The sequence below is a fragment of the Astyanax mexicanus genome, chromosome 2 (genome assembly GCF_023375975.1).
Source record: "Astyanax mexicanus isolate ESR-SI-001 chromosome 2, AstMex3_surface, whole genome shotgun sequence".
Classification (NCBI taxonomy): domain Eukaryota; kingdom Metazoa; phylum Chordata; class Actinopteri; order Characiformes; family Acestrorhamphidae; genus Astyanax; species Astyanax mexicanus.
The window spans coordinates 5461881-5476982 of NC_064409.1; the positions used below are offsets into that span (position 1 = coordinate 5461881).

At 39.8% G+C, this 15102-nt stretch overlaps 1 protein-coding gene across 7 annotated transcripts in view; it reads left to right on the plus strand.

The window, feature by feature from the left end:
* The window catches only part of wnk1b (WNK lysine deficient protein kinase 1b), a 153613-nt gene that overhangs the window by 124632 nt on the left and 13879 nt on the right, over positions 1-15102 (plus strand). For 6 of the 7 annotated variants that reach the window (XM_049475036.1, XM_049475038.1, XM_049475039.1 and 3 more), the window contains 9 exons: positions 431-1554; positions 2721-2801; positions 4471-4557; positions 5816-5852; positions 6009-6079; positions 6962-7476; positions 8260-8462; positions 9080-9280; positions 11103-11195. In XM_049475036.1, coding sequence (XP_049330993.1) covers positions 431-1554; positions 2721-2801; positions 4471-4557; positions 5816-5852; positions 6009-6079; positions 6962-7476; positions 8260-8462; positions 9080-9280; positions 11103-11195 — 2412 coding nt within the window. The remainder of the gene's footprint in view (positions 1-430; positions 1555-2720; positions 2802-4470; positions 4558-5815; positions 5853-6008; positions 6080-6961; positions 7477-8259; positions 8463-9079; positions 9281-11102; positions 11196-15102) is intronic. The other variant, XM_049475037.1, reaches the window with a different exon arrangement.

The window sequence follows — 15102 nt, forward strand, 5'->3', positions numbered from 1 at the left end:
GTGTGTGTTTTCCACTTTTTTCCCATCTTTTCCACAAATTTCACTGTCAGAGAATATTCCCAGCATAAGCTGTAGAATTTTTTTTTCCTTTAAAAGGCCGTCTTTAATCATGAGGTCAAATATCAAATACAGGATTTTATTCAAAGTAATATTCGCAGAATAAGAGGACTCATGACTTTTTTTCTTTTATGATAATATACTGATAACACAATATAAAACCAGCCATTGTCTCATTATAATCCACCTCCTATTGATGTGTAATGGTTTACGACTTTGTGTGATGTATGCCATAGTGAATAATATGAATAATCTGGGTCTGCCCTTTTGTAAGCATTTTATGTAATCAAATATAACCAGACCAGTTCAGTTGGGTGTTTTTTATTTATTCATTTATTTTATTTATTTATTTTTTTTATTATCTTTTTCTCAGCATCAGCAGCATCAGTTGCATCAGTGGCATCAGTAGGAGGACCTAATCTGGGTTTGTCTCAGTCTGCGTCTGCAGTGAGCCTTCAGCAAGCCTTCGCTGAACTTCGCCAGGGCCAGTACGACCCCGGACCGAGCACAGCGCCCCCTACCCTCCACACCTCCATGCCTCCTCTTCTACCAGTAGCCAATCCACTGGCTGCTTCCTCCTCCACTGCTGCTGCTGCTGCTGCTGTGCTTTCTCCTCCCTCCCAACTCTCTGAACCATCTCTCCCTTCCTCCTCACTCCCTCCTTTATCTGCTGCCTTACCTTCTCAAGCCCTTCCTCCTCCACCCGTCAGCCAGCCTCCAATAATCTCCACGGTTGGCAGCAGCATGATGGTTCCTCCTTGCTCGGTTTCCTCGCCGATGATGGTGAGCACCGCTTCTATGGCTCCGTCAGTCACGTACCCTCCATCTACAGTCCCCCTCCATGCCATTATAAACACATCAGTGCCCAGTACTGCAGTTCCACCACCTCCTCAACCAGCTGCTATCATCAGCAATGTGAATTCTCTTGGTGGAGGAAGTGCCGAGCAGCTTCCCATCCCTTCCACTGTTGTTGCTCAACTTACTCCAACCGTAGTCCCAACTACAGCCATCCAAACGCTCCAGCTCACCCCTTCCAACGTCCCAAACACCTCTGGCCCTCAAGTCCCTCTTTCTCAAGTACCAAGCCTTCAACCGGTCACCTCTAGCATCCCTGTAGTCCAACCTACACCAGTCCACAGCCAGCCTCAGCCCTCCACCCTTCCCAACCAGAGCCACACTCACTGTGTTGAGTGTGAAGGAGACGCCCAAAGCAAGACCCCAGGAATCGACGACATTCACGCCCTGGACAAGAAACTACGCTCCCTCTTCATGGACCTCGGCTCTGGTCCTCCCTCGACGCAGGCAGACTCTGGAGCCCTGGAGCCCAGCATCCCTGGAACCTCCTCCCCAACCAGCTCCACCACCATCTCTGGCGGCCCTCCTCTCCCTCCATCCAGCCTGCCTTTAGCGTTCTCAGGCCAGCCCACAGCCGGCTCTCCCATGACCACGCCAGGCACTGCTGCCACACCTTCTAAAACACCTTTATCAAGACTACCGGTGAGTGTGATCGATCGTGGATGAGTGTGAAGAAGTGTTTTGGGGTTGCCATGGGTTTTCAGTCAGTTGTTCTGTGTTGAGATATAACTAAAAATAATAATAATAATAATAGTGTTACAGTAACTTTCAGTGTTACAGTGCAGTGAACAGTGAACATCTTTTTTTATTCTTTCTAACCTTTTATTCTTTTCTAACCACATTCATAAAAAAAATATATATATACTAACACTAACCTACACACTAATTCCTATGGAATGAGAACTGAGATCTCTGCTATGTTTAACAGCTTTAATACATTTAACTAATTTAACATACAGACTTTTGCCTGTACACACTGTGTATATGTATATGAATATTAATACGTGTTATGATAATATTATGCAGTGATCTAGGCCTGTCACGATAATTGCATAAGCGAATTATCATACGGTACATTGACATGACCTCAAAAATATAATTTGATAATGTTGATATCATCTACTGTCATTATTCGTAGCCATATATGAATATATATACAGCCCTGGAAAAAAAATGAAACCACTTAAAAATGATGAGTTACTTAGCTTAGCTTAGATTTCCAGATTGCAGGGGTTAGCAGCAGGCTTTAGGCCAATATAGTCATCTCTAAATAGGCCAAAAAGCTAGCGCTTAGTGTAGTTAGCAGCTAATGCTAATGCTGCACCAGCAGTGCTAGCCAGGGTTACCAGCAGGCTTTAGGCCAATATAGTAATCTCTAAATAGGCCAAAAAGCTAGCGCTTAGTGTGGTTAGCAGCTAATGTCAATGCTGCTCCAGCAGTGCTTGCAGGGGTTAGCGGCAGACTTTAGGCCAATATAGTCACCTCTGAATAGGCCAAAAAGCTAGCACTTAGTGTGGTTAGCAGCTAATGCTAATGCTGCTCCAGCAGTGCTAGCTGGGGTTAGCAGCAGATTACAGGCCGATAATACTGAATTCTGAATGGCCAAAGAGTTAAAAGCGCTGTATTTCAGAATGCTGAGGGAGAAAGGACAAAATTCATACTTACCATATCGTATATAGTCCATTTCACAGTGTATTTCTCCTTTAATCACAATGCTATAATATACGGAAGTAGCTAAGTAGCAGCTGCATGTGGCCTGTAGGTGGCACCGTAGTGCTGTTGGTTGATCTTCATCTTCGTTTCATCAGGTGTTGCCTGTCGGCTCAGAGCAAGCCGGCACGCCACCCACCGAACACCCGCCACCCTTCCCAGGACCTTGTCTAACTCAGGTGCATTTTTCTTCCCTTCTCTTTCGGAATGCTTCTGTCCATCATTGCTTTCTTCTGTTGTTCGTCTTTTTTACGTCCTCTCTATCTCGCTCTGTTAAAGGAGAACTCTGGTGTAAAATGGACTTTTGTTGTAGTAAAACATGATGAAAAATACTTACCTTTGATGAATAGCACACCTGCATTCTCCCACAGCGTTCAGAGATCCAGAAATTTTAACAGTTTGTCCAAAAACCCTTCAGACTGGGCGACACAGGGCATAATTTTCCCCGATAAATCACTTTTTCCACGGTTATCCAGCTCAAAGTAGCCCCACACCTCCTTGCTAGAATCCGGAGAGCCCTGACATTTAAAACGAGGCATTAATAACTTGCACAATAACCTTATTAAAAACACTATTTACATCCCATAATGCTAGCTTTAGCTCCGAGCGCCGCCATTACTGAACTGATAATGACAGACATATATATACATAGATTCCACATAGCCTGCCTCCTGGTGCCGACTGCTACGCTATGTGGAGTCTATGTATATATACGTCTATATTATTATCAGTTCAGTGATGGCGGCGCTCGGAGCTGAAGCTAGTAGTGTTATGGGATGTAAACAGTAGTTTTTAATAAGCTTCTTGTGCACTTTTTAAGTTATTAATGCCTCGTTTTAAATGTCAGGGCTCTCCAGATTCTAGCAAGGAAAGTGTTTTAGCTACTTTGAGCTGGATAACTGGTGTAAAAAGTGATTTATCGGGGCAAATTATGCCCCGTGTCACCCAGTCTGAAGGGTGTTTTTGGACAAATTGTAAAAATTTCTGGATTTCGGAACACTGTGGGAGAACGGAGGTGCGCTATTCATCAAAGGTAAGTAATTTTTATTATGTTTTACTACACCAAAAGTCCATTTTACACCAGAGTTCTCCTTTAAAAACCTGCCCTAAACAGCCCCCTTTTCTCTGTATTTGCTTTATTTTCCTGCTTTCTGGAAACTAGCGAGGCATGAGGAGCGATTTCTAATCCGATCATTATCAAATCAGTGCATGGCATCATATTTCTCTGAATACCATTAGGAGCATGACCTGTGATTCTCATTAACTCTGACTGGCTACTTGCTGGTTCTCTCTCTTTTTCTCTCTCTTTTTTCCTAAAGAGCAAAGGAAAGTCAGGGGCCCAGAGCAGCAATATGTAGAATATTGGATATATTGCTTGGATTTTGTTCTGTTTTAGAACTGTGTTTTCCTTTTATAATGGTTTGATGAACCGTGCTACCATATTAACCATGATTTTATTCTATTTCCGGATGCATTAATGTTTTACACACAATTACTTTAACCTTTTTTCCTAGTAATTTTCTTTAGATAATAAAGTCAAGTTGTCTCCGATTCTATGTAAAGTTTACCCAGCTAGACAATTAGCGAATTTGCAGTCTGTCATTTAATTCAATTTATAAGGTAGGAAAGGAAAGAGAATTCAACCCTTTGATCCATTCTAAAGTTTAGCTCACAGTTTAAAAGCAAAAAAAAAAAAGAGAGAAAAGCAAAAGCTAATTGGACAGCCGTTCCTCCTGCTGTGTTTGTGTGCACTGTCGTGAGTCGTTTGTGTGCGCTCGTGTTTGTGTGTGAGCTGTGGCTTTGTGGTTAAGTGAACTTGACTAAATTGTGAACTAAATTGTTCCTCAGTCCCAGCAGCCTCTAGAAGATCTGGACGCCCAGCTGAGACGGGCTTTGAGTCCAGAGACCTTGTCTGTCAGCAGTGTCACGCACCAGGTACACACGCCAGATTGTTTGCTTCTTTATTATAGATGCCATACTTAGGATACCTTAGCAACCACCTTAGAAACCACCGACCAACATCGACCAACAATAGCTACTACTCAGCAACTTCATGGCAGCTGCATTGAAATGCTGCACCAGCCACCTTTCCACACAAGAATACCAGAGCAAACAGCTAGCGACACCATTGCAACCACCTCGGATACCATAGCTTCCTATCAGCAATCACTTGATACCATGCCATAGTGACCAGTTAGCAACACAATAGCAAGTAGCTCAGATGCTTATGGAACTTAATAGCAATCAATTATCAACACCATAGCTGCCAGCTAGCAGCACCATGGGGACCACCTGGAACTTATATTATATATATGTATTACACACAGAGTGATCTATTTATAAGCGTTTATTTATTTTATTGTTGATTATGATTATGGCTTACAGCCAATGAAAACCCAAAAATCATTGTCTCAGAAAATGTGAATATTATATAAGAACAATCAGTACTTTTGGCAGTGTGGGCAGTGTGCCAAGTCCTGCTGGAAAATGAAATCTGCATGCAGTGCTGTAAGATTTTGTGGGAAAACAAAACTGCACTGACTAGACTTAATAGACTTAATAAAACACAGTGGATCAACACCAGCAGATGACAGACATGTCTCTCCAAACCATCACTGATCATCAGTAAATTTTACATTTCATTTGTAAATTAAGGGAGCAGAGTCTGGAGGAAGAGTGGAGAGACACACAGTCCAAACTGCTTGAGGTCTACTGTGAAGTTTCCACCAATCAATGATGGTTTGATGGAGAGACATGTCATCTGCTGGTGTTAATCCACTGTGTTTTATTATCAAGTCCAAAGTCAGTGAAGTGTTTACCAACTTTTATAGAGATGCAGATTTCATTTTCCAGCAGGACTTGGCACACTGCCAACACTGCCAAAAGTACCAATTGGTCTTATATAATATTCAAATTTTCGGAGACACTGATTTTTGGGTTTTTATTGGCTTAAAATAGATCACTCTGTGTGTAATGCATCTATATAATCTATATAATACATAAGTTTTTTTTAGATGCACCAAGACATAGTGTAGATACACATTCTCGCTATAGTTTATAATGGGCAAATTGAGACGGATTGTAGAGTCACAACACAACATTTTATCAGGGCCTGTCTATACCTTGTCTACATGTAAAGTGATATATAATGTGATATAATTCTTCTTCTTCTTTACCTCTCTTCCGTCTGCAGTCCTCCATTACAGGAATGCCTGTTGGAGGGCAGCCAGGTGAGTGCTGCCACTTTTATCTTAATATTCTTAAACAGAAAAACCCACATAAAACTGGTTAAATTTTAAATATTTCATAGGACAACTGTCTAATCTTTTTTAAGAGGCATTCCATTAATGTTCCCATCATGCTTATTTTAATTATTACTCTTTTAGTTCCATTCTCTTTGGATGATGAAGCAGCACCCACATCTCCAGGTGGAGGCTTCAAACTGGGCCGATTCCAGGTATTTATCAACCAATGTTTTATTTAGTTTAAACAAAGTGTTCTGACTGGATATTTGTTCTTTACTTTGTTATAAATAATAAAGCCATATTATAATTATTTTAAAGAAGTGTCTAACCAATGTGACATTTTATACTAATAGAACATACAGCTCTGGAAAAAAGACCACTTAAAGGGAGAGCACTTAAAAATTATGAGTTTCTTTGATTTTACCTAATTGAAAACCTCTGGAATATAATCAAGAGGAAGATGGATGATCTCAAACCATCAACCCAAACTGAACTGCTTGATTTTTTGTACCAAGAGTGGCATAAAGTTATCCAAAAGCAGTGTGTAAGACTGGTGGAGGAGAACATGATGCCAAGATGCATGAAAAATGTGATTAAAACCAGGGTTATTCCACCAAATATTGATTTCTGAACTCTTAAATTTCACATTTTCTGCTAATAAAAGCTCTAAATGACAATATTTTTAATTGGAATTTGGGAGAAATGTTGTCTATAGTTTATAGAATAAAAGAGCATTGTTTATTTTACTCAAATATATACCTTATACCTGATTCAGAAACTGGAGTTGTCTCTTTTTTTTCTAGAACTGTTTTTTCTATATTTTGTTATTAAGCCAGCATTTTTAAACTCAGTACCAGTTCTAACAGTAAAATAGTGTGTGTATTCTGTTCTTATGCAGCCTAATAACAAAAGTAAAATAACAAACTTTGCTTTCGTATTTCAAAATGTGGATATTACTGATATTTTATTCACTTATTATATAAATACCATGCTGCAATATGCTCCAATATAATTGAATACATTGATTTGTGATTGATTTGTGACATGTAATCACTAATAAGCTTCATTTTTGTTTACTCCCTCTCCTCCTCCAGGTCTCCCTGGCAGCTGACGAGTCTTCTCTGCAAGCTCCCACCACCTCCAGTGACTCATCCTCTTCTACCACTTCATCTTCCACCTCTTCCTCATCCTCACCCTCCTCTCTCTCCAGCCCTGAGAACACGCTGCACAGGGCCTCGTCTCCACTCCATCAGCTAGGGGACGATGTTGTGGATGGCCTTCCTACAGCATTACCTGGGCATAAGGCCCCCTCCCTGCAACCCACCACCATCGGCCGCTTTCAGGTCACCACCAGGGCCGACACCAAGGTGGGCCGTTTCTCTGTGGGACCGGCAGCGGATGATCCTCCTGCTTCAGTTTCAGAAGCTCCTTTGTCTCCAGAGCCTCAGCCTCAGGCTCATCCTGCGGTGGGAAACGGCCCAGCCCTCAGCCCTGAGGGCAAGAGCCTGGCCAGCCTGAACAACTCCTTCAACTCCTACTTCAGTAGCGACAACGACTCTGAGTTCGAGGACGAGGACTTCAAGCGGGAAGTCAGCAAGCTGAGAGAAAAGTAGGTTTTTGGGTTTTAAACCATTTGAGAATCTATAAATGAGTCCAATGTAACATGATTTTAAGGTACAGCTCTGTGAAAAAATAAGAGACCCCTTAAAAATGATAAGTTTCTTTGATTTTACCATTGATTTTAATTGAAAACCTCTGGAATATAATCAAGAGGAAGATTGATGATCACAAGCCATCAAACCACCAAACTGAACTGCTTGAATTTTTGAACCAGGAGTAAAGCAGCATAAAGTTATCCAAAAGCAGTGTGAAAGACTGGTGGGGGAGAACATGATGCCAGTATGCATGATTTTAACTGTGATCTGAGTTATTCCACCAAAGATTAATTTCTGAACTATTTAAACTTTATGAATTTGAACTTGTTTTCTTTGCATTATTTGAGGTCTGAAAGCAATTTCTCATTTTCTTCAAATAAATGCTTTAAAAATTACTATTTTTATTTGGAATTTGGGAGAAATGTTGTCTGTAGATTATAGAATAAAACATCAATGTTCATTTAACTCAAACATATACCTGTAAATAGCAAAATCAGAGAAACTGAAGTGGTCTCTTTTTTTCCAGAGTATATGGGAACAAATATCCAAATATAAACAATAGACCATATCACCATCATCATCAAATATTAGTGAGGTTGTGTCGATTTATTGTAAGATGATGTGGCCGGCCTATGAGCAAGGATTCCATGTGAAATTGATAAAATGCTTATCTTCATATGTAATATATGAATATATAGTTTTCTCATTGTTTCTAATCTCTCATCATTGTTCTGAAGGCACATGATAGAGAGCCAGGCTCTCTACAGCCGGCAGAAAGAGGAGATTGATTCCCTTTTTGCCAGAATGGGTAAAGTCCCTCCCGCCACGGTGAACCCGCCCGCAGTGACCCTGGCTGGTCGTAGACGGCGACCCACCAAGAGCAAAAGCAGCAAATCCAGCCGCGGAAGCTCACAGGGCAGCAAGAGCCCACTTCAACCTGGTAGGTCCTACTGCTGGTTTTGCAGTATGATGTGATTTTTATGTAATTTTATGTAAAATTATCTAAGCCTCTAGCTTCACACTTCAGTCAGAGACCTTATTAATAAAGAGAATTATGATTTTGTTTGTTAAAAACGCTGTTGTGCTTTTTATTATGTGTATGGTTAGCACAAAATGCTAATATATTAAGCTACCTGGATCCATCCACTACTTTATTTTCCTTCATATTTAAGGCTCTAAGGTGCTCTCTCTCTCTCTCTCTCCTCTCTCTCTCCTTCTCCTTTCTCTCTCTCTCTCTCTCTCCCTCTCTCTCTACTTTCTCTCTCTGTCACACACACTCGCTCACATACGCTAGCATTTATTTTCTCTATTAAAGCTCTGTTAAACTCAGAAACTCAAAATTACTATTGGACACATGGCGTTTCTTCACTGTGCTTCACTGTGGATCCAGCACCTCCCAGTGTTGTTTAATGACATTCCATTTGATTGATTTGTATTTGGATTGTAAGCGCTGCATCGTTTTTTTTTAAATAAGCTTTATTACTTCCGTATTCTTCACCAGCAAATAATAATATTTTTTCTCAACTAATTATTGATTTATGTTTGTTTGTGTTTCAGCGAGCAGCACTTTATCAGCGCAGAGCGCACCCACAGTGTTCCCACAACAGCAGACCTTCCTGACCCCTGGAGGTTTGGTCGATATTGGGAGCAGCCCCCTTCTCCAACCTTATAAACCTTCACCCTCCAGTGAGAACATGTACTCCGCCTTCACCAGCGACGCCACGCTGTCTGCCCCCAGCCTGTGTATAGCCACGCAAGGTAACCCCACCTTTCTTATATAGTAGCGTGACAAGGTTTTCCCGGAGGACAGAGACATATCAGTATATAACCACATTTATTTACCACATTTATTGATCTTTTAACCTCCTAAGACCTTCTGATCTCTTGCATGCCATGCATTTTTTTATTTCTCTTTGCTATTTGGGCTAATTGGCACCTGATTAGTGATGATTAAAAAAAAAATCTTTTTACATGATGATGTTTCTGAGAAAAAATTATTTCCACATATGAGGACGTTAGTTTTATATTTCGATAGAACAAAATACAATGAAGTCGCAATTAAAAATGATGAGCAAAACATATATTTGGTGACAGTATACTGGCCTTATACAGGGTTCCTGTGGGTTCTTAAAATTATATTAATGTCTTAAAATATCTTACATTAAAATGTGGATAATTAAGGCCTTAAATTTTCTTCAATTTACTGTAAATTGTAAAAATGCTGTAGGTATTATGTTTTTTAGATGGTGTCTTTAATGCCACATACTAACATTAGCGCTGAGTAAGGTAACATTACCGGGGAGAGAAATAAGGTTAGCTGAGAGCTAGCGAACTTTAGCAGCGAACTAGCTAACTTTACCAGAGAGAAAACTGAGCTTAGCGACAAGCTAGCTAACATACCAGGGTTATCAGCATCACAATGAAACAAAATTATTAATGATTATATAATAAAGAAAGCAAAATTTTGTGCTGTGGTCTAGACAACCTCAAATGTGATGTCCACACATGTGGACGCCAGGTCCTTGTAAGGTAAAAATGTAGTGTTGTGGTCTAGCAACCCAAAATGTGATATCCACACATGTGGATGCCAGGTCCTTGTAAAGCAAAAGTTGAGTTTTAAAATGCTGCAAGAACCCTGTCATAAGAGGACACCAGGCCCTTGTAAAGTAAAATTTAGTGTTGTGGTCTAGACAACCCAAAATGTGATGTCCACACATGTGGACGGCAGGTCCTTGTAAAGCAAAATTTAGTGTTTGTGGTCTAGACAACCCAAAATGTGATGTCCACACATGTGGACGGCAGGTCCTTGTAAAGTAAAATTTAGTGTTTTGGTCTAGACAACCCAAAATGTGATGTCCACACATGTGGACGGCAGGTCCTTGTAAAGTAAAATTTAGTGTTTTGGTCTAGACAACCCAAAATGTGATGTCCACATATGTGGACGCCGGGTCCGAGGAGGTTAACTGAAAAATATATTTACAGCATGTGTGTATATGTACTGATTCCTGCCTGATATTTTGATATTCAGGGGTTTTTGGTCCGTTTTGCCAGCTGTACACCTATAACTGCGTAATAAATGAGACGCATAAATGAATGCATAGCAAGCCTGTAACATTTGCCTGCAGTCTGATATTTGGTAAAGTTTGGTAAAGTTGGCACAGGGCTGCTCTGTAAAGCTCTGCTCTGTGTTTAGCGTGAGCCTGTTGCTCTTTTCTAAAACTCATCAGTGCATGTCGTCGTGATGTGGGCGTAGCTGCAGTGCAGATGCCACTCTCTGCAGGAGGTGATGTCGCTTGCCTCCGCTCTACTGTGCAGTACAGCTCTATGCTCACCTCTCTTTTATGCCACAACCTCCACTATCTCTCTTTATCTATCTTTATCTCTCTTTTTCTCACTCTTTCTCTCTCTATCTCTATCTTTCGTTCTTTCTCTGGAGTTCTTTCTCTCATGGCGTACTGACCTCTGTTTCCATTCTTACTGTGTATTTGTGTACGTCTCCCTCTGTTTCTCCCTACTTCTCTTCTGCACCTCTCTGTCTCTACACCTCTTTTTCTCTCTTCCCTCTCTTTTTGTGCCACAGGCTGTGTAAAGTTCAGCTGTGGGTCGGAGAGAGTGACCTTCAAACCAGGTGGCAGAAGGACCCGTTTTCTGAGTACGCCCTGCTTGGCTCTTTGTGTGTAACGCTTTTCCTTTTGTCTTATTCCTATACTCTGACTGGTTGTGATCTGATCTTGTGTTTGGGAGCCATTCTGACTGGCGCAAGGTGATCTCCAAAAGTGATCTCCGAGTGATCTCCAAAATCCATGACTAAAATCAGCGTCACGTTCAGATTTAATGCTCATTCTGATTAACAAAAACATAACAAATAATACAGCTCTGGAAAAAAAATAAGAGACCACTTAAAAATGTGATGTTTCTTTGAAATCAAGCCATCAAACCAAGCTGAACTGCTTAAAGTTATCCAAAAGCAGTGCGTAAGACTGATGGAGGAGAACATGATGCCAAGATGCTTGAAAACTGTGATTAAGAACCAGGGTTATTCCACCAAATATTGATTTCTGAACTCTTAAAACGTCTATGCATCATTTGAGGTCTGAAAGCTCTGCATCTTTTTCATTATTTTAGCAAATAAATGCACTAAATGACAATATTTTATTTGTAATTTAGAAGAAATATTGTCCGTAGTTTATAGAATAAAACAAAAATGTTCATTTTACTCATATATCTATAAATAGCAAAATCAGAGAAACTGATTCAGAAACTAAAGTGCTTTCTTAATTTTTTCCAGAGCTGTATATAATAGTACTCATGCTTTTTGACCTCCAGTATCTAAAAAAAGATTACTATAGTAAATACTATATTTATTTTCCCTGCTATGTGTTTTTAGATTACTTTATCATGGAGATATATATATATATATATATATATATATATAGTTTACAGCTAAACTGTTTTAAACACGGCATCTCCATGCTTATGTTCCAAAAAAAAAACTGCTTCACCTAGTTTTGGCCCTTTCCATCCCTGCATCTTCCCTACACATGTCCCTACACTCCCTTCCACTGCTGCTCCGAAAATGGCTGCCCCCTAAATCCAACACCAAACCCATTATATTTATTTACCCCCTCGACCATCTTTCAGTGCAGGGAACCTCATTCAAACACTACAGCCACACTACATTCATTACTGCATTACAGTTATTTAACTCTACAGCTTTTAACATGTATTAAAACAGGGGTCACTCGTCTTTTCATCAAAAGGCTTGTCTGGCTGAAAGTTGTCAATAGTGTTTCCATTTATTACTCTGTAGGTAGAATTATAGATGCTAGAGTTTAAAATACATCTGTAGAAGTTGAAGTATCAACTCTTTAAGTACACTTCTCTACATCTAATTAGATTCACTCTATCTGGATGAAGAGATTTATTTGGACTGGGGTTTTATTAATCGAGGAGAAGCCAGAATGAAAAACAAGCTAAAATGAAATACGAGTAACGAGGCTATTTTTAAAACAGACTTAAAAAGTCTTACATTCTTGATAATTAAGGTCTTAAATTAACTGTAAATTTGCTGTAAGTATACATTTTTTAGATAAAGCATTTCATGCCAGCCAAAAAGCACATACTAAAATTAGCTGCGAGCTAGCTAACGTAACTGGGGAGAGAACTAAGATTAACGTAGAGCTAGCTAACATTACTGGGGAGAGAACTCAGGTTAGCGTAGAGCTAGCTAACATTAGCGGAGAGCTAGCTAACATTACTGGGGAGAGAACTAAGGTTAGTGTAGAGCTAGCGAACATTACTGGGGAGAGAACTAAGGTTAGCATAGAGCTAGCTAAAATTAGCGGTCAGCTGGCTAACATTACTGGGGAGAGAACTAAGGTTAGCATAGAGCTAGCTAACATCTATGGTGAGCTAGCTAACTTTACTGGGGAGAGAACTAAGGTTAGCATAGAGCTATCTAACATTAGTGGTGAGCTAGCTAACGTTACTGGGGAGAGAACTAAGGTTAACAAAGAGCTTGCTAACATTAGCGGTGAGCTAGCTAACGTTACTGTTGAGAGAACTAAGGTTAGCATGGAGCTAGCTAACATCTATGGTAAGCTAGCTAACTTTACTGGGGAGAGAACTAAGGTTAGCATAGAGCTAGCTAACATTAGCGGAGAGCTAGCTAACTATAACTGAAGGGATCTAAGGTTAGCGGATTTACTATTAGCGGCAAGCTAGCTAGCAAACTAATGTTAGCGGCAAGTTAGCTACATTACCGGGAAGAAAACCTGGATTAGCAGAGAGCTAGCTGACATCCGCGGTGATCTTGCTAACATGCACCTTGTTCAACATCACAATGGAACAAAATTGGTAAAGAAAATTGATGATAAATGGCAAACGTTAAGTTTTAGTTTCAATACAATGAACTATTTTCTATTTAAGATGTTATGACTATATTTTTGGGCCTTGAATTATATTTATTGAGGTCTTAAAAAGCATTAAATTTGACTTTTATCCTTTTATCCTGGACAATATGTGGATTTAAGGTCCAGATTTGAGGATTTGTGCTTGATAGGATTATTAATGTGTAGTAACTGATAGGAATGCATCTATAGTCTTTTAGAAATTGATTAAATTACAATAAGAAAATATGCAAATATGCAACTACAGCAGCCTTTTGCAGATCAGATTGGAGACCCCTGCCCTGCAACATTTAACATTAATGCTCTATGTTAAAAAATCCTTCAGGAACATCTCTTCACACATCAAACACAAAAAATCTTTCTGAGTGAGTCTGAATGACTTTTTGCCTTTCATTGATCTTATCATTTTTTCATAATATTGATGATGATTTGACATTTTGCCATCATCACATTGTGTTTAGTAGCTTAGTTTAGTAGCTCTTAGTTCAGTAGCTCTATTTGGTGCTTATTATAAAATTAATAAAACAGGAGATTCCAGGAGGTTCTCTGTTTTTTCTGTTAAAATTGTTGATTGTAATCATTTTCCAGAGGCAGGCAAATGTAGTGTTGAGAATTTTACCAGTTCACTCATATTGGTATAGCGTGGTAGAGCAAATATTAAAGGCACACTAGGTTTTCTTACAAGGCTCCCCCTACAGGCCAGGAATAAATATTCACTGTTGTTAAAAGTTCCTCTCGCTAGCCTTGCGATATGTTTTTTTAGTACAGCAGACTAGTGTATGCAACGAATTTTTGTTTGTGCAGTTCATGGTTTAAAGTAATATACAATCATAAAACAAATCTAACCATTCTAGAGTCATCAAACACGTCTTGATCTTTCAGCTACTGGTTTCTGATTTACGCAAAAGTGCTAGCGCTGTGGTTAGTGGCTAATGCTAATGCTGCTCCAGCAGTGTCAGCCAGGGTTAGCAGCAGAGTACAGGCCAATAACACTCACCTCTGAACGGCCAAAAAGCAAGCGCTTAGCGCGGTTAGCGGCTAATGCTAGACACTTAAGTTCAAGGCAAAAAGATTATTAGGCAGAGCCCAAAGGAAGTCAAATGGAAATAGTGGGATAGAGGAAGAAAGGAGGGGAAGAAGGAAATGAAGTTAGAAGTAGTTAGTTAGTTAGAGGTGTTAGGAGAGTAAGTGACGACCCATTTAATAATCTAAAACAGTATAAAATGCTATAATTAACCAAAAATGTTGCATAGTGTGCTTTTAAGTTGGTTAAATTGAAAACTGCACCTCAGTCTGGCACATAAAGAGAGCATTGTGTTGTTGCCCACTACACTATACACACTATACACACTTTACACACTATACACACTATACCAATCACACAGAAGCAGGAAGGACTGAAGCAAAGAAAAAGGATTGAACCACATTCTGTGTACCTTTTCTCACTGGCTTGTCTTCCTTATGAAATGTGTACGTTTATTTTTAGTGTTTTAGGAGATGAGAGGACGTTCAGCTGCAGCTTAGCCCCTCTGTCCTTGATTTTTCACCTTGCGTTTTTACTCCCGGGGTTTGTACGGTCATGAAAAACCTGGGAAAGTCATGAAAATAGTTTGAAATTAGCATTTTCCAGGCATGAATCCGTTTTGGAAAAATAAAAATACCCAGAAAGTT